General features: G+C 45.5%; 1 protein-coding gene across 1 annotated transcript; it reads right to left on the reverse strand.

The window, feature by feature from the left end:
• Positions 1 to 566: 566 nt before the first annotated feature.
• LOC125943922 (neprilysin-1-like) lies at positions 567 to 23,620 on the reverse strand. The gene is made up of 12 exons (XM_049663488.1): positions 23,382 to 23,620; positions 20,418 to 20,458; positions 18,481 to 18,510; positions 17,444 to 17,485; positions 15,938 to 16,059; positions 11,137 to 11,217; positions 9,356 to 9,517; positions 7,780 to 7,866; positions 5,232 to 5,434; positions 3,435 to 3,617; positions 1,375 to 1,461; positions 567 to 815 (listed from the first exon to the last, which is right to left on the reverse strand). The coding sequence occupies exons 2-12, from the start codon at positions 20,432 to 20,434 to the stop codon at positions 660 to 662; spliced, it is 1,170 nt and encodes a 389-aa protein (XP_049519445.1). The 5' UTR covers positions 20,435 to 20,458; positions 23,382 to 23,620; the 3' UTR covers positions 567 to 659.
• Between the last annotated feature and the right edge of the window lie 1,699 nt (positions 23,621 to 25,319).

The raw sequence follows: 25,319 nt of genomic DNA on the forward strand, positions 1-25,319 counted from the left end.
ATATATATATATATATATATATATATATATATATATATATTGCCTACCCTCAGTACGGCCGCATCTTCGTCAACGCTTAATAGATATGGCAATATCCGACTGGACGGCTCAGAGCCCTTTCCTAGTGCCACTTATATCGTGAAAGACAGCTATGAAAGCGGCACTACGAGAACAAGAGAGTATGCAGTATAGGCGGACACCTGGCTTCACTATCACCATTACTGCGGGTCTCCTCATGCTCGCACTAACGCTTACTCACTCTCATACAGGCACTTTTAACGCAGCCGGAATGTTTTGAAACGACTAGTCGAATCTGTCAGCGTCTAAAAGAAGTTGGAAACTTCGCTGGTGCAGTCTCTTAACGTGGTGCAGTCTTTCACTCATGCTTGTCTTTTTGTGTCCAAGGGGGTCTTCATGCGGTGTTTGTCACCACGACTCAACTTAGCAACTTGATTATACAGATAGTTCAACTGTGCATACTGGAGCGCTTCTAAGGGCTCGAAAAGCGCTTTCACAGCACAAGAAAATTAGCTATTAAGCGGACCATTTGCACATCGGTAATAAATATCCTCACATCCTAATTAAAGCTTTTTTGGGGGACACTCGAACGATGCAAAGTTAAACAGAAAACGTTGTGGCAGATAGTGAGTTAACCACGATTAGAAATATGGCCAACGTTCTTGCCTGGGGACCTCCTTGAGCAGTCGTGCCAGCCTCTTGAGATAGAGCGGACTGAGCACGACCACGTGGTCGGTCAGATCCATGGATACGCCCACGTCACGAAGGATGGTGTTGATCAGGAACGTCCACTGGATCTGCGGTGAACAATATGCAGTATCGAGAAGGCCCGGAAACGAGTGCGCTTCGCTGTTGCGCAGAAATGTAGTGGCTACCCTATAGCGTGAAGCCAGACAGACTATTACACTGGCGCGCACCTATTTATATATATAAATTTTATATATTATATTTATTATTTAACTTTTATATTTAATTATATTATATTTATTTATTTATTTTATCATTTATATTTATTTATATGGATCCTGGCTACCTCGCGTAATGTTTCCGATGGTGCCCTGCGTAACAGCGACGGCTTCAATGGCCCCGCCTCTAAATGAGTGGGTGGCAGAGGCGACTTTGATTACCTGGCTTAAAGAACCCTCGAGTTTATAGAGGATGATGAGAATAAAGATGCTACAATGTAATCTGATCAAAGCAGACGTACTCGTAACCCTCCAGAAATTTAATGTTGAAACACTTAGGCATTCTGCTCAAGGTATGCCTTTGACTTAAGTACACCGAAAGAGAGGAGAGTATTGCTGACATCATGGTGCCGGCAGGGAGAGGGTGGTTTTTAAGGAAGCCACATCTCACCTCTGGTATGGCTCCTTCTAGGGTCCGCAGGCTCATGAGGTTGTAGACTCGTTTTGGATTGTGGATAGCCTCCGGCGGCTCCATAATCTGCGTTAACAACAGTTTATTTCATAAGCGAATCGATATGTGACATGCTAACTTTGCTTCACTGGAACAGTTGGCTTTGCTAAACTATACTAAACTGAGCAATACGAATCACTTTAAACATGCGGCACGTGCTCAATTCCCAAAAATACTTTGTCTCCTTGATCAGCATACTTTTTATCACCCGATCCCCGGAATCAGTCCAGTTTACTATTTCACTATTTTCACGACGGGCCCACCTTCTTCGATGAGAAGCTGATCGAGCAGACGCGCTTACTCTTTTCTTGACGTCAGGGGGCTCAGAATGAATAGCGACGGTAGATCCGTCTATCATCCCGTAAATATTCGCACGCAAGTGAGATGGCAATCTTTTAAGCTTTCGCTAAACATCGCTGCACAGCATAAGTAGACGAGCGGAACAGTTGGCGTGTTCGACGCCGGGCTTCGTTGTCATGAACCATATTAAGAGACTAATGTTTCTCAAGTGCGCACGGCGCTATTCTTCAGACTGCCGTCAGCAACGCACCTTTCATATATAGGATTGAGCAGGCTCTTTATTAACCGATATGTCTGAAAGATACTAAAAGTGTGATAGAGAACTGTTTCCCTATTGCTGAAACTTACGCGATTTTCTTGCGTTTAGAAATGTCAAACCATAAAAGTGAAAAATAGTTCTGCAGTTGAACGTTCGAACTTATTTTATGTATGTTATAAGGCAGACTTCCACTTTTGACTTCTACTCAATAACTTTCTTTATAATGTGAGTGTGTCATCAGCCACCCACATAAGCTAATATGCCCACTATGGCGACCGTTGAGCGCCTGCTCTTACGAATGGCATAAGCGAACGAACGGCTTCGTGAATACACGCCGACATCTTTATGAGTGCGCGCCATTCTAATATATACAGGTGATTTTTTTTCACCCCCGAGACTGGTTATCCTGTTTACTATGTCCATATACTAGGAATACGCCATTAGAGACCTTCTGGGTAAAGAAGAAAAAGAAAAACAAATCACGAGCCATTCCAATCTGTGAAGATGCATGACCAGTGAAGCTGTTTAGCACACGACACAGAGGCGACACAGAATGGGGAGGCCGCGCCTACGTCGAGCGACGGCAGGAACAGACACGAGAATGCCATCGTCGCCGGGAGTGCGCACTACACGCGGCCTCCCCATTACGGCGGGGGAATAAAAGTGAAATTCAAAATGGAGAACGGCACCTTGTCTTGTATGCCCCCATGACGGTGCCGCCGTCCCGGGAGAGCGGCAGGAAACTAGGCACACAACAGGTTGGAACGCCGAAAAAGAGAGGGCGGTGCGAACGTAGACATGACCTTCGCGGGTCGGCCTTTTGGGCTAAGATACGATCTGTTGTTACCTGGGATCTCTTTGGGCCTCAGGTGTAACAAGGATAGTTCAAGGACGTTTTACAGGTCTTGGAGCTCACCACCGGAGTCCACAGGGGTATGTGCCATTGCGCTTGGAACATTTTTGCACTATCACCAGGATCGGCCCACACTTTGCACACGCACACGAAAAATGCAAAGATGCCTAGCCATAAACAGCTTCACTGTAAAAAGTAAAGAACCTGACCAGGATGAGGAAGCACACCCAGCAGTGATTGTTTAGAAAAGAACAGCGAGCAGTGGATGAAGAATCCTACAAGCGACTCGGAGAAAAAGAAATGACTAAGCCCAATTCAGTGTACAGTGGGCGAAATAGATAACTCTTGTTTAATCGGTGATAGACTTAAAAATTACCCTCATTCACTAAATTATCAGGGCCAATCTTTGACGAAAACCTTGCCTGCAAGTGAGGTTTGCGGTTCTTCCTTGTTTCGGTTTTCGCGCCGCTACCGTATGGTTCGCTATCATGCAATGTGGGTGCCGGAACGCTGTCCACCGCGAAGAGTTCTTATACGCAAGAGGTTTCTGGTGAACACAGGCTCGTCCCGCGTATGTACGTCACTCACGGCTGCCAGCTTGGCCTCGAAGGCGACGATCTCGTTGACGACGTCGGCTGCCGCGACGCTGGCGCCCATGAGTAGCGCGCAACGGTAAATGTAGATCTTGTACCGGTGTAGGATGCGGAAGAAGGGCGACCGGAAGCGTCCCCGAAGCACCATGGGCTCTACACCGAACGACGGCTGCCCGATCTGCGCGCAGCCACGTGAAAGAGAATGCCACGAAGTTGCCGGTCAGGACGAGGTCTACATGCTTACGTAAGCGGACGTGGGAGCGCATTGTCAACTACAATCAAAACCTTTAGATAACGGCTGTCTGAGTTCTCTACGTGATTTGGCACGGTTTCGCAGTGGCTTTACATCATGAGATCTGCTCAACTCTTCGCGTAACTTGATTAGCTGCGGTTTTATTGTCTGATAAGAAGGAAGATAATTGAAGATGGCAGGGCTACAGGTGTCTCACCTGTCTCACCTGTTGGTGGACACTTCAATTATTGCGCTTTACACAAGGCGGAGTGTCAGCTAACGGCGAAACCCTGAAAACCCGCAAGGGTTTCCAAATTCAGTCTTCGTCGCATGCTGGACTTTTCGCACTTTGTTCAAATTTGCAGAATTTTGCATGAAGACCGCTAGAAGCTATGAGAGGAGGCTCTCAGTGGCAGGCATGGTGCCCACCCGCTCTACCGATGTTCGCTGTAACTTTGCTAATTTCGGGGTTTACGCGCTTGAACACTTCTCAGGGCGTTCTCACCAGCGTTTTCCCTCGGTTTCTGCAATGTATATGGTTTTGCTGCAATGCTTCATAGTAGTCTAATCGGCTACTTATGGCGAACATCGCATTTAGGCTCCCGCATAACGAAGATGAACGACCTTTCAACAGCCGAAGCTGCTGCGCCCACATTCGACCTGTGCATGTGCACACTTACGTGCCCATGTATGTGCCCCCTTATGTGCACCTGTGTGTGAATGTGCAGAAGCAAGCTTTCGCTTTTGCAGCAATTAACGATGTAAATTGTGCACTGACAATATATACCTTATTTAATAAGGTATGTTTAAGTGCGCATTCAATTACACTGAATAGAATTTAATTTTCATGATAGACACACGCAAGCTGGTGCACTGGTCATATAAGTGTAGAATAAACATAATAGACAACAAGTTGAGATGAAATACACGCACACACAAAAAGTAAAAAAAATACAAGTATGTGAGTAGCTACAGATATATATCCACCGTGAACTACTCACAAATAACACGCATAACAAGAAAAATGTACTACGATACATTCCAATACAAATACACATCAAATGCCAAAAAGTTGACTATGAGCAATATACGTGAAAAAAAGAAGCTAGAGTGCCAGCCTAGAAAACGTCTCAAAAACAACAAGATACACCGTAAACAAACAAAACAGAAGACTTGTAGCAGTTAGGGCAAATTGATCAAGAACATTTTAAGCTCATTTTCTAATTTGTATGTGGCCTTACACTGTTTAATAACTAAAGGCAAGGAGTTCCGCAGTGAAATGCGTGAAAAATGAAAGTTGAATTTACCAAACCTTATCAGAAGGTATCGTGCACTATTTAAATAGCCCGACTGAATTCCTTTTCGATAAAGGCTGTCAGATTGTACAATACTTTCCTGCAGTTGTCGCGTTTGCCTCGACTGCGTTTTCGCTCAGTCTTGTTAAAGGAGACGGCTGTCAGAGGGACAGCTCCTGAGCGGTTCCCCCTACTCTACCCCTCCCACTCCCCTTCCTCCAACACATTTACCAACACCCAGGATAGACAGGTCACTCGAACTCACGTAGACTAGGTATCTGTCGCTGTTGTGGTAGTCAAGCCCGACACGGAGTGAAAGGATTGCGTCCAGGCCCAGCTCTCGGATGACGTTGCCCAGGATGAAGAAGGTTCGGAACACCGCCGTCCGGTTAAGAGTGGGCCAACGGCCGAGTTCGAAGTACTTGAGGAGGTCTTCCAGGGGCTTGACACCCCTGCTGTTGCGGAGGTCTGCATCGCATCGAGGTTGCATGTACCAGCACGTTGCCATCACAGCGCTATGGTTATTAGTACGAGGTTTGTTAGAAAAGTATCCGACCTTTGGCCGAAGAAAAAAAAATTGGCGCAACTGGAGCGTCGGAAGCCTAATCACCCTCAAAGTAGTCTGCTTGGGAATACACATACTTCTCCCAGCGGTGCTGCCATTGTTGGAAGCATTCCGAGAAGGCCTCTTTCGGAATGGAGTTTAGCTCAGCTGTCGTTGCAGCCATAATGTCCTTTCTTGTCTGAAATAGCGCTCCTTTCAATGGCGTCTTGATTTTGGGAAACAGTCCAAGGTCGCAGGGGGCCATATCAGGAGAGTAAGGAGCCTGTTGAACTACAGGAGTCCGGTTTTTCGCCAAAAAAGCCTGAATCAAGTGCGAGGAATGTGCAGGAGCATTGTCGTGATGGATGCGCCCATTTCCTGTTGACCACAACTTCGGTCTAGTGCGCCGCACAGCATCACGTAGGCGACGGAGGACATCCCTGTAGAACTCTTTGGTGATTGTTTGACCCTGTGGTGCATACTCGTGGTGTACCACACCGCGGGAGTCAAAGATAGCAGTCAGCATCACTTTGACGTTGCTGAGCACTTGGCGGGCCTTCTTTGGTCTTGGTGACGTGGAATGCTTCCACTGTGACGACTGCGATTTGGTTTCGCGGTCGTACCCGTACACCCAAGACGCGTTCCCGATGATTATGGTGTTCATGAAGTCGGGGTCACTGTTTGTGGAATCCAGCATGTCCTGTGAGACTTCAACACGAAGTTGCTTTTGCTCCACCGTGAGCAGCTTTGGCACGAATTTCGCCGCAACTCTCTTCATGGCCAAATCTTCGGTCATAATGGAATGTGCAGAAAAAGTGCTGATGCCTACCTCTACCGCAATTTCTCGGATATACACACGACGGTCCCGCATCACCACAGCGTTCACTTCGGCAATGACCTGGTCATTTCGGCATGTTGATGGCCGACCGGAGCGTGGCTCGCTCTCCACCGATGTGCGGCCGTCTTTAAACCGGTTGTACCACTCCTTAATCTGTGTGCTGCTCATAGAATCGTCACCGAAAGCAGTCTGAATCTTCCGAATGGTTTCCACTTGGCTGTCGCCCAGTGTCTGGCAAAATTTGATGCAGTAGCGCTGCTCCAGTCGCTCCGTCATTTTCCTTGCAATAAAACAACCGACGAGAGCACTGAGCACTACCTCACTCAAGCGCGGTGTGGCAGCGACTGACGCTATCGGCAGGCGGGGGAAAATTCGCGCATGCGTACGATGGTTCAAGGTCGGCTGATGCAAGCACGCTTGTTTCATATCCATCAGGTGTTCGCTAAACAAAATAAGTTCGGATACTTTTCTAACAGACCTCGTACACGGTGTCATGTATGTGCGGGGTACTCGATAGGCGCTGATCGTGACTGCAGACTCGGAAACTACTGAGATGTCAGATTTAGAGAACGATCAATCGCCTGTAGTGACTACTACATTCTTGATTCGCTGCTCGCACCCCTCCCACCTTTTACAGCGAAGCTGTTAGTCTCTAGTTGGTCGGGAGTTTCCGTTGCGTGCTCACCAAAAAAAATGGCAGCTGGAAAAGGGGTTCGTGTTTGAATTTTCGGGTAACACAATTCTGTTTTCTCGTATACTCGAATAACAATCCGAAGCTATCATGTCTGTAGGTTGTGTGTAAGTCGTACTTCACGAGTTTTCTGAGGCATTTTACTTTGAGCAATTCACTTACTTCAATAACGCATTCGCGCTAGGCGGAGGGCCTACAAGAATGATGATGCATGCTGTGCTAACAGTACACTCACACAGCAGTCGCAACCACACAGAAAAACCTCGTATGAGACCTGGAAAAGGGGTTTGTCATTGTTTCTGGCACAATTTACTTTTAAACAATAATTTAGTTCAATAAGACACTTGCGCTTGGCCTAGAAGAATGAGGAAGTATGCTGCACTTTCGCACACGTGCGTGCGTGCGTGCGTAACGTACATCGCTTGTGGTGGTGGTGCTTGTGCGGTGTTTGTGTGACGTCGTCTAACGTCATTAGGGGTGGCGCTACTTGTCTAAGGGCTGCACCAGCTTCGCTCTACACCCACTTTCACAGGGTCGAGCGCAGGCGGATTTTTTTTTCGTAGTCACAATAAATAGAGCTCTGAACTAAACAGGTGAACTTAAGTTTACCAACGTGGGATTCACATCCATGTGTGTGCTGATTGCATGGGCAAAAAATAAGCAATATAGGGGTTGCGCGTCGGTGATAAGACGTGGACGTACTCTAAGGGATAGGAATGTAGTGGCCAGCAGGCACTCACCGATGTTGATGCAACCTTGGTAGAGAGCGGACGCCTTCTGCGTGGCTGTCTGGTCGCGGTACGATATCACTGTGTTGTTGAGGATTTCTGCGTATGACGAGTGAAGCGCACAATGTGGACATAAAAGCTGAGTGCACAATACGTCATGCATTATTCTGACGTTTTCGCATTGAATATCGAACGTTGAAAAAGTTAAGCAGAATTGACGACAACCTATTTGGTGCCCTGCATGGGAAATGACGGGAAGAGTTTTGGAGTGTTGTGAACAATTCCAGTAGCTGCATGGGCAGTGGGCATCAGGGATTGCACGTCGTCTGACCGGAAGCAGGAGAGTTGCGGTCTCAACGAAATGTCACCAGTTATTGAACGAACACATGGAACAGATAACTTCTGCTCAATAACTTTCAGTAATTGACTAAGGATGCCTCACTAAGGATGCTTAAGGATAACACTTATACGTAAAATGTAAGGGTGAAAATTACATCAGCTGGTGACAGTTTGTTCTTTGCGAGAGCTGTCCTACCGTTGTTGACACATCAGCAGTGCCCGTGACTTTATGGAGTAGTTCCACGTGAATCACAACCGTACGAAGTAATTACCGACAATGAAGCAAGTGAAAAGACATTGCCACTTATTTTACGAGGAAAGAGACGCGATGTAAACAATGAACCGATGTACATTGAATTTGTCCAGGAAAATTAATCGTTTGAGCGTGCATTGTCCTCAAATTTTAATACAAAATTGCCGAGTGAAGTACCCTTTGTGAAACGAGAACCTTGTTCAAGTAACTGTTACGTTTAACTGAAATCTCGAGATTACTTAAGTTTACCTTAAGTAAAGTGGGCGAAAAGGTAACGGGAGCGGAACCCACACCTTCCGCATTGCGCGCGTGGTGTTTTACCAATTGAGCTACCGCGGCGGATATCCTCACGCCCACTTTCTTCAGTATTTGCGTTACGTCTACAAGATTGCCTTAGGAATGGCGCTGGCTAACACTTTAGGGCTAACCGACCTGTTCGTATGGTTGTGAGTAACAAAACATTGAGCCCCTTGGGTCCAATCTTCTTCGCGCTTACTGCATAGCGAGGGCCTGAAATTACTAGTGCCAAATTTATTAGTAGCCTTCATCATTATCATCATCAGCCTATTTTTTATGCCCACTGCAGAACGAAGGCCTCTCCCAGCGATCTCCAACTATCCCGGTCTTGCGCCAGCCTACTTACTAGCAGTTCTCTACTAGCAATTTACTTTACTAGAAATTTACTAGCAGCCTTACCAGTCTCTAATTTGGCATTCTTGATGCCGTGAGGCAGCACACGTGGGTTCATTGGCCAATTGCCAGCACCTAAGTTAACACAGCACGTGACGCCTATACGGTCAAAAAAGGAAGTTCCGTGTCCGCAGCTGCGTCGGCCAGGAACAGCGCTGGCTTACACTCTCAGGGATGATCCCAGCAGAGTCTGGTCACCGAATAACTGGCTTATAGTCGAGTTGGAATCTTACTGTCGTTGAACACATGCTCTGTAATCCGAAGGACGCAGTGTGAACGCTACACAGTCGCCGTAGCCGCGCTCACCGCTGATCTCGTTCTCGACGCGGCGGTGCACGTCGGAAAGGCTGCTGTAGACCACGTCCTCGTGAGGCACGCGAGCCGCCTTCATCCAACCGCCGCAGATGAACTCGTAGAAGTCCTCGCAGGGCTCCATGAACGAGATCAGGCTCGAGCGCATCATGGAGCCTGCGTGACGGTCGCACGGGGTGAAGCAGTGCAAATAGCAAGCGTGGGATCGATCATAGTGTGCGAGAGCGCCGCCAATACCTATCTCAATCGGAAGAATAATCGTCCCTGAAAGTGGTCTAGCTTGCGCACGGCATCGTTCTTTTGAGCGTCGTATCTGTACATACATTGTAGTGCACCCGTTTCCCAATAAACCACCCGTTGTAGATAGCACTTGTGTTGCTGCTCTTCAGATTATGTGGTATTGCACGATAAACATTCGAAAATGCCACACCAACGACGAGGAACATGATGCCATCTTTACGGGAAATTACATTTGCGTAATCTGGGAAGATCAGTTGAGAATGTCCGTCGCAAACAAGAAGCTTCACGCGTAAAAACGCGTGTATTGATCCGCGTTCATTTTTTTAGCTTTTATTTTGGGTGCACATTTTTTTCACCGGCGGACAACTGTTACGAAGTTACCGCTCGGCGCAATACGTGTCAAAATATATCCGAAAATTCTTTTATCAGACTTATGGCTTCTTTTACGAAGAAATAGAAGTGATATTGATGTGACATCAAACAACGAACCAATTTACATTGGATTCGTCCTGGAGAATTCATCGCTGGACGAGGGCCCTCAAACTTTAGTACAATATTACCGACCGAAGTACATCTGAACGCCTGGCGCACCATGTACGCCGGGAGGTAGGAGGCTATGCGCTTAAATGTAATGTAGGTGGCTACACGTTAAAGTGAGCGATGGCGATGCGCTGTGCGCGGGCAGTGTTCCCGTTAAAAATAAAGGTGCATGCAGGGCCTAATCTACAGGCGTGTTTGCGGTTAGACACAATTCTTTCTTGTGTCCATCAGAAAGACAACACAAAGGAAGCACGAAGAAAACGAAGGGCCCGAAAAAGATTCGGCCATACAGGACCCACCAGCGGCGTGCATTTAGCTTCAGGGATTTGGCCACAAAATGGAATGCACGATGTTAAAGGGCAAACGTGACGATTAACGGTTGCGTTAGTTTTCAACACGGCAGAGAATGCGAGGCTTGTGGTGCATTCAGGTTTCTAGGCTGACGTCATGGTTACACGTGCCTCTAAAATGACGAGGTTATTTCCCTCATTACACTAAGTACTCGTGCATTACAGCTGCTTCCACCTATGTCTTTTTTTTTTATTTAAGACATCACCCGCAGCTCCTTTGTTGGCATGATTGCCGGGAGCACAACAATACATTGAATCCCCCCGTCTTGCGGTCAACCAAATCTGGTGGTAACAAATTCCACTCGGAAATCGTTTTCGGGAAAAGAATTTTCAGAGATCGGTCCTAGGGGTGTATGGCCGAACTTTAAAGTCGTGACCCAAACGGGAGGGCTGATAATGCGCTGGTTGTAGATGATCTGAGGCATTGATAATCTGAGGCATCGTTTTCTTGTTATAAATCAAATAAAAGCATTTAAATGTAGGATTACGTCCTTGCTCTTTCAAAGATTGCCACTTAAGGTTTCCATGTCTCGAGAACCTTCAGATCGATCATACTTCGATGACACCTAAGCGTGGAGCGTCGCTGTCAGTGTTAGCGAATCTTCACGCCGCAGAACTGAAGCGTCCAGAAGACTTCGATCTCACCGTAGTCTCGGCAGTCTTCGGACTCGCAGGTCAGCGACACGTTGCTGTACGGGTTGTACGGGCCTTCGGCGCGCGGGCAATCTGTGGATCGAAAGAAAGAAAGCAGGTTGCAAGGCAGTGCTGCTCCACTCTTCGACGATCTGTCGCACAGAGCAGCGCTGCCTTGTAGAAACGCCGCTAGTGGTTGGCTCCGTACCGATACACAAGCGCAATGTAACGCTATATGAAAACGGACGAAAGGTGGAGCTATTTGCAGCGTTAAAGCTTGTTTTCACGAGTTGATATTAAACTAAGCCAGGTCTGTCTACTGTAGCACTTGCAGTTCGTTAGGGGTATCTATTACAATGCTCGCACGGCAGCTTTCACAAACTGACTGGCATACTTTGTTCCCCAACCTTGCCGATCTGTTCCTTGTTCGGGGTCGGCTGGATGAGTTGGACAAGCATAGCACAGGCCGAGGGGACGAAAAGGGCAGTTTATTAGAGACCACGCTTGCACACAGCCTCTTCATGGTTCTTAGGTCGTAGAAGCACGCCTACAGGTACAGGGACTGGGCATCCTTGCACTGTGGAAGGTTTGGATTCCCAATATACATTTTTTTCAGGACGTTGACCAACTGCTTAGCTAACAAATGCCGGGGGTGCGGTCGCTCAGGCTCGAAACCAACCTATAAGCACTGCGACAATCTTAAGAAAATGCATGAGCGCATGTGCATGACGACAAAATTTTCGCGGAGTTTGGCCCTCAATGAGTACCTTCTTATGACCCGACTTTATTTGAAATAAGCCCTTCGGTATTTTGCGTTGTAGCTGTGTTCAATACAAGCTCCTCGTATATTTTGCTAATTTTCTTTATAATTTATATCTAGTTTCCTCTCGTGAGAAGTACCCTGTGTATTTCACTGCTAAACAAGTCTGCACAGAAAGCGCACCCTTGATTATTATTTTTTACTGGATTCTATATAAATATAGATACAAAAGCGTCTGAACGTTGACGTGGCTGTATCGGCGAAATGCCAAGCATACTCACATACTGAAACTGACTTCGCAATGTCACACAATTGCATGCCCGGGAGAACGGTATAGTATAATAATTACAAATATGCTGACGCTCCATATGCAGTCGAACCCGAATATATCGAACCCCCATATAACGAATTATTGTGTATATGGAACAGCTGCAAATACCCTTGAAAATTTCTGTACAAACTGTTTTATTGTATACATCGAAATACGTGCATATTGAACCTTTTTGTTATCTCCTTCAGATTCGGTATATCCGGGTGCGACCACACACACAACACACGCACAACACACACACACCATACACAACACACACAACACACAATACGCACAACACACAGACACAGTTTCGCGGTACACAGCTCCACAGCTTCGCGGTGATCTTTGTTTTGAGCTGGGATATGCTTGCAATGTCAGCAAGCTAACCCTCTCTATTCCTTTTTTTTTGCCGCGATTAGGTGGAAACCACAATAGCCGTTATAATTATTCGTGCTGCATTTCCATCTGCGCCTCCTCCTGCTTTACCGCGGAGTTGTGAAAATCATTGTCACTCATTTATTGTCTGGCCCGTTAATATATGATTTCACTAAATTGCTCACGGGGACCGTGATCATGAGAACGAAATTTACAGAAGAATAAAATGGCAGGCATTACCAAATCCTGACTGGGAGTTTACCACTGTCGTTGAAAGGAAAAGTGCACAATAATTACATTCTACCGGTGCTAACATATGGGGCAGAAACTTGGAGGTTAACAAAGAAGCCCGAGAACAAGTTAAGAGCAGTCAAACGACGAAGGACAGAGAAGAGACGTGGCACACACGATGACTGGACTAACAACTGTGCTTTATTGAAAAACCCCGTCTCCCAGAAAAACCCGTCTTTTGAGTGGTTTTTACTATTCAGTATGTGCCAACTGACCCAGACAGCTACTCTACAACAAGCTAAGGACCGCACAAAGAGCGATTGAACGAAAAATGGTAGGCCTAACATTAAGAGACAGGAAGACAGCGGTGTGGATCAGAGAGCAAACGTGGGTTAACAGATATTGTAGTTGACATTAAGCGAAAAAAAAAATGGAGCTGGGCAGGCCATGTAATACGTAGGATGGATAACCGGTGGACCATTAGAGTTACAGAATGCCACTTAAGCACTTAGCAAGAGAAGGGAAGCGCGGTCGAGGACGGCAGAAAACTAGGTGGCGTGATGAAGTTGGGAAATATGCAGGCGCAAGTTGGGATCAGCTAGCGCAAGACAGGGGTAATTGGAGATTACAGGGAGAGACCTTCGTCCTGCAGTGGACATAAATATAGACTGATGATGATGAAGATGATAATTTCACTCGTTTATTCTCTGGCCTGTTATATATATATATATTGATAATGGCCTGTCCCCGGCCGAAACTCTGAAATTATGTTTTTGCTTGTCTACGTGCGCCTGTACTCTTGATATATATATACGAAGCCAACAAACAATGACACCAAGGGAAGGATAGGGGAAATTATTCGCAGTTTTTAATTGAGTTAAAGAAGCGATAGATAGATGGAAATGAAAGTGGATGAAAAAACAACTGGCTTTAGGTGACATACGAATCCATGTTTTCGCATTACACGTGCGATGCTCTTAACAATTGAGCTACCGCGGCGCTGTTTTCCCATTCACGTTCTGGGATATTGAGGTTTATCTACTAGAACTAACTCTGGGAGTGTTAGCTAGTGCCAGCTTCTTATGATATGATATAAAAATATAAATTTTACACTTTTACATATATACATTTTACTATTCGTGCCCCATTGAACAACGGTGTCATGCTGTGCACTCGCAAAATTACTCGTACTGGGTTTTGTACCGAGATGTACTCTGACCAAAACCATACTCTGATTATTGACCCTTTTCGCGGCGATCCCGTGGGCGCTGCCATGTTTGATCACGTGGTGACGCGTCCATTGCTTGCCTCAACTGCCCCCGTTGCCTCCTTGTTTCCAATGGAAGTGTATGACGCCGGCGCGGCTTAGAAAACCTCCGTTTTCGGAGATATCGTAGACGGTGACTAGGTGGACGACACGAAGCTTTGATCACAGCTTCAGAGAACATGCAAAAACGCTTTCGGAGCTGATTAAGCTATATCAAAACGGTGCAAGCAGCGCATATGGTGCTTGTTCTAAAAGCGGGGCTAAATATGTATTCCAAGCTATCCAAACATTCCGCTCAAGAATTCAGTCAGGATTAGTTTGTTTTGCTCTTTGTTCTTTATTCGGCAAATATTTTGAAGCAGTGGCTTGTCAGTTTCTGACTCAGTGAAGTTCCTCGGTGCGGCCACTATCTGACTATTTTCTGCCTAATCGCTCGCCGGTGTGCTCAGTTCCGATAGATTTGTTCTTGCTGCGTACAAGGATTGAAACGTAGCTGTTTTGTACACTGTTATACCTTGTAGCAAATATATATTACAGCTAGTAACTCGCTTGCTCTTGTGGACCGTCACGAAACATTCAGCTTCGACCATTCGTGCGCCATCGGTGTAGTCCGTCATTTATTGTGCGTATATAGTGCGCATATATTCATGTGTGCGTCCATTCAATTATTCTTGATACGTCGGCGATAGAGTGGGCGTAATTTTTCCTGCCATTTGGGACAGATGTGTATAGATAACGTGCGCGAAACTTACTATGACAAGAAGCGGCGCTACTCCCTTTGTCATTGTTTAACGAGTGTTACTTACTGCTCTTGCCGACGTTCTGGAGCTGAAGCCCTTTCTTTTAAGGTTAGCGACACAAGGCTGGCGGATGAGCAAATTTCTGTATCCTCGAGGAAAGCCGTACATCACGAAGTGCCGGTAACACGTTCGGACAGTTGCAGCAGCGTTCCGCGAACTTGGCCACACAGATTCATTCTGTTCCTTAACATGCCAGTCACTATATTTTTGCAGCCAGCTACTGCACACGTCTTCAATCCACATGATTCAATCTAGCATGATTGGAGCAGAGTGTGTTAGCGAAAACTCCGTTGCATTTCCGACAATGGTTTCGTATTCGTGCGCGGTCGCTCAGGAGAGGTATGGCGCGCCGCCGTGAGCGCCATCTCGTTTCTCTAAAACAAACTGCTCCGCGAAAAGGGTCAATAAACTATGCTAGCCTGAACGAGTGCAAACCGCAAACGTGCTAGGCCATTTTTCTTTAATACATGTTCTTGAATTCAATATGAAAAAATAGGCAAAACTGGTTAGACCCACAGCCAAAGGCTAGTAGTCGTTCTAAAGTATGTAAATATAAGCAATAAATTTTACAAAGGAAACAGTCAGTGATAAAGTCATTTATATTGAGAAAGAAAATAAACGTGCTAAGCAAGGCATGAACTGTGAAGTATTACGTGAATCACATAGCATTAAAAAGTATAATACAATCGATATAACCTAAAACATGGCGTTACGTACACTGCAACTATAATTACTAGAATGCTAATACATGAAAGTAAGAACTTATGCATACCAATGACACTTACAGTGAAGAAAAAGTATTTCAATACTCGAAATAAAAAGTAATCTAGGACAAAAACTTGCACGGGTATTTAGATTTAGCCGTTTTTCTTGAGCAGGTATTTTTTAAGTGCACTTCAAAATTCTGTTGTTTCTTTTATGTGGCGTGGTATCTCGCTCCAGACTTTCACTCCATTAAAGTGGAGTAGTCGCTCGTCTGACGTCTGTTGGCAGGATGCGGATGTGAGAAAGAAGAGACAAAGCACGACCACGTGATCAGAGTTTGAAGAACGACAGCGCGCACTCACCCTCTCGGCCGGAGAAACACTTGAGCAGGATGACGACCATGACGATAAGCGTGATGACGATCAAGACGGCCACGATGGTCACGCACGTGTTCAGAAAGCTGTCCGGCGGCGACTGCCCGTCGCTGCATGAAGATATCGCCAAATGAGAGCGTGGTGCCGTGCAGTCACTGTGGCCTCCAAGATCGGAGGGCGTATTTACAAATTTCAGAGGCAATCTATATCGCAACTCGAACCGCAGAAATGGAGTTAAGATACCGTCAACCGCTGGTTAACCTGATGAATGCCCATTTCCGTGATACAAAGGCGCAAGCGGAAGCACCAGCCTTGGTTATTAGGCTAGCGTGAATTTATAAGGCGTAGATCAGTCGCCATAATGACCGCTTCTGTACGAATACTTTTGGGTGCATTGGCCGCAGTGTAATCTTCATGACAATATGTCTGGCTCGTTTTATGGTGAGTAATGACTTTCTGATGAATTCTTATTGAACAAAAATGTTAACTATATGCTTAGCCGATGCCGCCCTCCGTGATTAGAGAAAAATGGAGGCGCAGATCGAAATGCAGCGCGAATAATTATTACATACTTTGATTGCTACCTCAACGCGAAAAAAAAAAAACAGGGTTAGCGTGCCGACATTGTAGGCATGTGCATATCTTGTGGCCAGTGGAGACCGCTAAATGCTTTCACTTCAGTGGTGGCGGATACTGAACGGCTGGTGTTTCTTAACAGTTACACGGTTCCGCCACTATTGATAACAGCCGCAAAAGCAATTAACGCGCACTGAATGAGTTGCAATTAACGCAGTATGTAACGGACAACCTTTACGCTTGGCGGGCTCACTCAAAGTACTTGTTGACGTGTAAACACTACTTTCTAGTAAACACAATTTCAGACTTTTTTCATAAGGCAACTATCAGAATTTAAGCGCTTCAGACGACCGAGTTCACTGCCTCTTCCTGGTTCTCATCACACTTTATGCGCATTACAGTTACGAACAATACCAGATTACCCATTGCCCTTCGACTTGCTGTGGGGTCACTTCAACGGCAGCGTTGATGACGCCGTCCTGTTTTATGCATTTTTGATATCTTTTCCGTTTTTAATCATTGTGTCCAAGTGAACTTAACGAAAATCAACTTTGTATTAGGCGTCGACTCTGACTGCCCTAGCGCACAGCTGTGTTAATCTGCTTTTATGTTATTTAGCATTGCACTGTGCAGTGAATACGTGCTTTCAGTATTAAAACTTGCACGCGTGACTCAATGTCACCTCCCTTTTTACGTTAGAATGCGCGAGGTACGCATATGTGTGTGAATGAATGAATAAACGTAGAATGAATGTATGAATGCGATAAAATTAGCATTCAGGTCTGCCTGAAAACCGTACTGTCACGCCATGGTAAATTGTTACGTTAAAGAGAATAATTGCAGGGAAAGAATAAGCGTACAAGAGCTCCACACTACGACGTACAGACAAAACATGAACGTGAATGTGTTATGACTTACAGGTGTCCAGTTGTATGCCCCACGTCTCCGGCTCTCGCTTTGCTAGAAGGAAGGATAGATACGCAATTAGGGGGGGGGGGGGGTTAGTTACCTAATGTTGGAAAATGAACTAAGCTCACGCACTGCATGCCACTGATAAACTGTTGAATCACTGGCGGTATTCTATACAGTCGCAAAGCTATAGTCTCCCTCACGTAGAATAACACTTTACGCACCATTGTTTCTTTTACATCAGTGCTTAACTTTACAGGATATGTATTCGGAAGATTCGAGATAAAGAAACGTTTGTTGACACATGGCCGGCGCTTAAAGGGACCTTGAAGAGAAACATTAAGCTCATAGATTCGCATTAGAAAATAACGCTTCTTAAGGCTTATGTCAAAAAGAAGTCAAGGAACAATCCCGCACTTCAATTGTCCGCAATGAAATAATAGATTTATAGTTGCACCACTTGGGTCTGGTAGATTGTCTATCAGTAACGAAGCATTATGTTGCATTCCAAAAAAGAAAGACGTAACAAGTTGCTAGAAGAAATGGCTCCAGTGCGAGAAAAACTTTGGAATCCGTGACGTCAAAATGAAGTATGGCGACGAGACTCCGGCGCGGAATTTAAAAAAGCGAAGTTTTGAATTTGTTCTCTTTATTAATCATTACTAATCAACCATTTCACCTAGTGAATGAAGATACTGTTTCGAAAGATTTCACCAGTGCGAACTGATTTAGTGCTGCTTTCTTAGTGCCCCTTAAAATATAGCTTTGGTGTGTTTCACCTGCAGAAGCCACATGTTTATGTTCATGTAAAGATGGCAGCTCCACTATGGATGGGAGGGAACAATTATGGGCAACGTCTTGAGTTTACCATAATCCGCTCAAGGGGCTTTCACCAACCAATTCGCGCCGCCATCGATATGTTGCACTAAACACGATGCGCGAACGGTTTGGGCTGCTGTCATTTTTCATCACGCGATGTAATTTGTTAGAAGTGATTCTGCTCCTTCAGCGAAAACTGTACGACGGCTATGGTAACATATACGTACTCTTCCTTGAATCCCGCTGGGGGTGGTGGGCTGCACAGGTAAGAAATGGAAAGTAATCAGTATGGCCGTGTCACGTGCATGATGAATGAACATTGTATTACGCACGTGGTCGACGACGCGCTAATATAATAACAGCCGTAGCGAGTAGTTTGTAACTGTTCGTGTAGTTTGTGAAATACAGCAGTTGGAAGAGAGGTGCACTTTGGGCATGCAACACAAGAGAAGGACCGACAAGACGGGTGCCATGATCAAACTGTTATGTTGTAAAACAGTTGGCAGTTGGCGCTCCTATGGTCTGTCCTCCGTGTATGTGTGCCAATTTGTGCCTTTCGTTCTGATTATGATAACACGTAAAACCCCCGAAAGACGATGACAATACTCATAACGTGCTTTTGCATTGGCCACGGTTTCATTGCTGTTATACCATTTCGCACACGAAGTCGAGATCACCGAGGTGACATTTCTTGCCTAAAGCCTCTCGCACGAAAACGCCGAGGAGGTCTTGCAAAGTCGCTCACTTGATACCACCGTCCGTTCCGTTGATGGTGTTTAGATCATTGAGGTCATAATGAAGACCAGACTCTTCCATGCAGTGACGTATCAAACGAATTGCAAACCGCTAAGGTGCTCCCAATGCGTCTCAGCGCCCAGAGCTTCGGCGCACCCAGCAAACAGCCCAGGAATTTAAACGTAATCGGCAACGCCTTATCTAGTGGGGAAGGTCACGTGATTTAGTGCTCACTTATTTGACAAAGGAAGAGAAATGTTTGTCCCCCCCCCCTTATATTTAAAAAAATTTTTTTTAACAAGCACACCTGAGAATGCTCATCACAGCTGAATACGTGAGGTAGACAAACGTTTTTAGGCTTGCACAAATTCTTTGCTTAAGAAATTATTTCTACATGGAAGCATTACAATCGTAATATTAGGAATGGTCCGCAGACAATTTTCGTTTACACATTGTAATGCACACGTTGTGCATATGAAGTCTCTGGACAATAAATGCACAATCTCGTTTCTGATGAAACTGCGTTCCAGCCACGGTACACGGACTGCCCTGCTGCATCTTTCCACACGCAACAACTGCGCACGTTTTCTGTATAGTTCTTCTACAAATAACTCCTCAGAAAACTTAAAAGATCGCAATAAATTTCTGCAATGAGGTGGATCGTAAGCTCAAAGATAGCTTATTGAACTAGAAACTGTTTACAGAAAGACTTGTATATCAGTCATCATAGATCATATTGCATATGAAGTCAGGATTATATATTTCATGCGTGCCTAAGCAATTATTTCTGGCTCATAACTCCTGCAGGAATCAATGTTTTGCGGGAAATATCCAACGTCAAAAAAAAAAAAAAAAAAATCCATCAATGCTATGTTTAGTGTCCGATATGTTCATTACATAAGTTGTAGACTTTTACCGCAGGAAATTGTGGCTTTTCCTGAAATTTTCCAAATGTCAATGCGTTGCTTCACGCTGAGGTCTTTTTCTTTATTTTCTTCCCGATCTTTAAGTTCCCGGGTTTTACGCGTCAGAACAACAACCAGATTTTGTGTCATGCCGTAGTGGGCGGACTCTGGAATAATTTTCACAAGTTGGGGTTCTTTGACGCCCTCCTAAACCCGACGTATACACGAACGTTTTCGCAGGCGACCGTGGCCGTGATCGAACTTACGACCTCGAAGTCAGCAGTGCAGCGCCTATAGCCGCTAAGCTCCCGCGGGTGGGTCTTCCCTGAATTTTATCATTAAAATGGACGTAATGTAAACTTTTCACTTCTTTTAGAATTCGGACGAGAACGGCTTAACGGAAGTCACTTTGTACACCAGCCGCGCTTATATTTCATGGAATTCAGGAGAATTCTATTTTGAATTTCGTTAACACCGAGCACGATTTGGATTTTATTCGTGAGCGTGATCACGTGGGTACTTACGCCTGGACAGGCACCATCGCTGGTTGTCGTTAGATTTCAATCTGAAAAGCACCAGGGAGCATCGAAAGCATGAGACACCCTGCACGTAAAATTCGATCGGCATTGTGCGGCAGTTTCGCACAAGTACGCTGCGCTCTGTCCGTTTGCAATGCTAAGATACACTGTCAGTATAGTGGAAAACTTCGCAAGTTATCTGTTGTCTTAGAAAAAAAGGCAAGCTTCGTGCCTGAAAATATGACCGTCTTCATTCACGCTGTGGTGCCCCCTTATTCAGTCTATGGTTATTGCATTTTGTAGCAGAGAGGTCACATTATATACCAGATGTTTCTTCAACAACAGTGTGAGATTACTAAAAATGTTTGGGGATATGAGAAAGTGATAAGTTTTGCTGCCTTCATAGCAGTGGTGGACATAGGAATCCATGCTATAATTGCGAATGCAATGATTAGTTAGCATCTGTTATTACAGAATTGAAATCAGCCACTCAGTCAAGCTCAATCTTTCGCTAAGAAAACTTCTTGCGTAGACCAGTTTCGGGTAACACATATCCAAATGTGGCGTGAAATCCAGTGGTTTTTTTCTTTGCACAATCGGAATATATAGTACAAGTCCTTAATAAAATTAGTAAATTATTGTTATTAATCGTACTGGTGCGAAATGCGATATCCACAGCCACGGTAAAGCACGGCCATTAAATTTCATTTCATCTTGAAAACTCTATTTTAAGTTTTATTCGTCGCCTAAACAGTCGGTGAAAAGTTATTTCAGACAGGAGCACTTTAAAATTTTGCATAACATCCCCATTCAAATAGCATAGAGGCTAAAAGGTATAAAGTATTTAATTTCAAAGGCACCAGTAGTTTTTCCGGCTATAGAAAACAGCACTAAGATGAGAAACGTTTATAAAAAGTGGGACATTTAGAAGAAATTGCTCATAAAAAAGTCAGTTTGCTGCTTGTTGACCAAAGGGCCACTTCACTCTGCATGGGCATGAAGTTTGTTAACACCAGCTGTAAACGACGCGTTGATAGGAACCGTGTTATGCCGATGCAACAAAGATTCTCACTCTAAGCATTCGTCATCACCACTAGCGATGGCTGCTTGCTTCGTGCTACAATAGCCGACAAACATGTACATTGTGGACGGCGATGACAAGCCTTATCACAAGTGTGACAGTGCAAAACCGGCTAATGGCACTACTTGTGCCCTTTCCACGAGTATCGGTGGTTCTTTACATCGCAGTATTACTGAAGAAGGCGTCAGGAAGCACGGTGAATACACGTGAAAAAGCTGCCATAGAACCTGCACCGCAGCGGAGTGCCTTCGATGAGAGCGTAGAAAAAAAAACTTTACTGACCAAGGCAAATACATCGATGGACTTGTCAAAAGCAACATCGGGATTGTAGGCCAACGTTTAACGGACACCCATACACCACATCCCATGAGCCTAATCCACAAAGCTTCTAGCTCGTAAGTGGTCTTTGCATTTGGCAAGCAGACTTCAATGGTAATATGTGCGGCAACAGGAACCAGACGTTGGTAGCTGTATATCTCACTATTTCTTTTTTGAAAAAGAAGCTTGAACCTATCCTACAAAAAACGGCCTGGCAATTTCATTTTTTCCCTTTTCTGTCTCTCTTCGTAACATTATCGTTTGACATAGAGGCGGGTGTGTCTGCGAGCGAATCATTGCTTATGTCGTACAAGAAATACCTAGATTTGTCGGTTACTTAGACATTGGGCAGTAGTTTGGTTTGCTTCCTTTTATGCACGCGCGCGTACAAATCAGTACTTAAACAATCTGAATTTTCCAAAATGCTATAAAATCAAGGTGAGGAGTTGAATTCACAAAACGTTTCATTCCTAAGTGCTGCTTGTCATTGATCAGCTGCCTTCTTTAACAACATGGCCGACACTGCCAATGGCTGCGACATGCTTTAACGAAGAGTTTTAGTGTAACGATAGGGGCACATATTACGGATATCAGTTGGTGTCTAAAGAAGGCGGACGACATCTACGCGCCATATAAATAGCGTAGGCGTAGCTGGTGGCACGCAGGTATATATACACATAGACTGAGCAAAGAGCATGACGAGCAAAGTTGCCAACGCGACAAGTTCTCACCGCATTCGGCCAACAAATATGCGCTGTGCGGTAGCTCAAGAATATGCGCTGTTCAAGGTTAGGTTTGACATCTCCGCACATGCAAACTTCAGTGGCGTCTTGAGCCCTCATGTGGTTTGTAACAACTTGAGCTGAGCCAACGTTTGCGTAGATGGTCTATAGATCGAGTACAGGACGCAACTGGTAGGCCAGCCTCCCCTCAGCTTCGGTTTCCGCCATGATCTGACCTTACATCTGTCACGTCGTTCACGTTTGCAATTCCGCGAACTAGCAGCGCGGAAGCTTCGAAATCTTAGGTGTCATCACGTTTGCGTATTAGCGTGAGTAAGCTCCGCATCCAATATGTTACCGAGATACTCTGTCAGTTATCAACACCGTGATCAGCTCCGTCTAGTTGTCCCGGACGCGGATTAGCAGCTCGCAACTGCTGTTAACTATTAGCTCTCCATCCCCTTTTCTGGCTACAAACCAAGTACTCCGCTTAGGGAGGTTCAATTCGAATGAACTAAAACGATCATACGAAAAAAATATGGATGGGATCATCATGCGCGTTTACTATAAAGTTGCCGCAGTGCAGTCCTACATAGTCTAGTCGCGTGACGGCGATGTGGCGAAGTTTAGAAGCACGGGTCCGCCACTGAATATAGCCTACGTCGTACACGCCGGGGATCTCGGAAACACAAAGACGCGTTATAATTTGCGTTGACTGGTCCCTGGTGTACTGTATGCCGATGGCAAGCCGAAGATGATACTGGGCAAGTGCTCGCGCTCTCGCCATGCTTGACGGATACTCTGCGACGTTGAATGTTCCCTGCACCTGCGCGAGACGCATGAACTCACCAAGGCTTCGAAAGAGGAGTTCACGCTCCGACTGGAAGTCCGACGGTGAAGGCCGGTATCCGTAGCCGCCAACAGAGCCGCAGAACGTGTGACCGCTGCAAGGTCCAAGGGAAGCGAAGGCTGGCTCGTGTCGGCTCGCGTGCGGGCGGTGATCGTGCGACCTGCGTCGTCTTCTTTGACGGCAGAGTCGCGATCTCTCAGAAGACGTTGACGTCTATAAAGTCCATGCGCCATGGGCCTTGCACCCGTATTGAATTCTGGCCAACAATGATGATAATTATGATGATTCTAAGAGATTGACCCAACTTTGTATTGGCCAAGAAGCTGACGGTGGAACAATAAGAAAAGAGTGTGAAAGTGGTAGTTGTTTAATAACAAGGGCATGCATTCACAGAACGCTTTTAAGCTAGAACTGCTCGTAAGGGCGAATTCCTGCATATCCTGATGCTGTACATATTATTAGAGAAGTCAGCTGGCCAATAACAAGCCGCGCTTACGAACGAAAAGCTTTTTAATTCGGCCCAAGAAAATCAAAGGCACAAATGATGAAGGCAAAAGCCTTCATCATTTACTCAATCGACTTTGAGCAAAAAAAAAAAAAAAAGCTTCACCTTGCATTCTGCCATGCAACGCTTGAAACAGAGAAGCTGGACGATCGTAGCCGAGCATTTTCCGGACGTGCGCGCGAGCTTTTCATCTTATTACTCATGATGGTGATAATTTCTCTTCGCGAGTCTCAGACTTACGGCCGTCAGTGCACGTTGCATAGCGCAGCTTGCAACACCGACACCACGTTGCAATGCCGACAACGCGTTCCAGCAGACCCGCTCCGTGATTGCGTCTCTCTAACTCTCTCTCTCGCTCTCATTTTTTTATCTCTCTCCCGAGCATAGTGTGCCAAAACCTCCTCTTCACCTCGCAGTTGTTGTTGTTTGTTAGAACGTTTATTAAAATAACCATTAAAAGTTTTCGCCCCCAGGAAGGGCAGGGAGGGGTAAAGGAGGAGGAGGTTGAAATATTATTAATCATTTTTGACTCTTGTCAAAATTGAAGTAATGACTGGAATATGAGGCGCTGTCTCTCGGGGGACCAGTGGGAAGGCACCAGGCGTCCAAATCCCGAGGCCTCAGAGTAGGGGGTGGGGTGGTTATCGCTCTTCTTTGGTGCTCGGCGATAGCCGAGCAGCCCCAGAGTATATGATTCTGATCCAGCAGCTGGTTCCCTGGACAGGAGCGGCATGTGGCTGATTGCCAGGTCTGGAGGCGCATCATGGCGCGGCGGGCTGGTGTCACTGATGTTTCCGTGACGATGAGTCGCAAGCGTGTGGCTTCAGCGCAGGTACATTGCCTAGAATATACTAGTATATTACTAGTATATACTAGTATATACGAGTGGCTGCTGAAGTGATGTTGGCAATGTGCTTCTTACACTTCAAGTCAGATGCTAGAGTCAGTCCTAGATACTTGTGTTGCTGAACTTTAGTTAGGGGTGCTCCATTGAGAAAGTAGGTGAATTCTGACTTAATCTTCTCCGTTGTTACTACCATTGACACCAATTTCTTGGTGTTAATAAACATTTGCCATTGTTCACACCAGGCATTTATCACGTTAAGGCATCTGTTCAAAGTAAGGTGATCTTCATAACTTCTTATTTCTTTATATATAATGCAATCAACTGCAAAAAGCTTTATGCTGCATTCTATGTTAGTGACGATGTCATTGAAAAAAATGTGGTTGATCCCTCTTATATAGGAATCGGTATAGAACACGAAAGTGAAACGTGTCTTCACAGAAGTAGTGTAATGTTTATTGCACATTGATATATAATGTCTATTGGTGTTTTGTGGCTAAAGCGCCCTTAGGCGTTGATGCACCCACGCTGACGCCTGGTGGCACGTCTCCTCCATCACGACTACCAACGTCGATGACCATGAGCAAC

The sequence above is a fragment of the Dermacentor silvarum genome, chromosome 3 (assembly GCF_013339745.2).
Source record: "Dermacentor silvarum isolate Dsil-2018 chromosome 3, BIME_Dsil_1.4, whole genome shotgun sequence".
NCBI lineage: Eukaryota > Metazoa > Arthropoda > Arachnida > Ixodida > Ixodidae > Dermacentor > Dermacentor silvarum.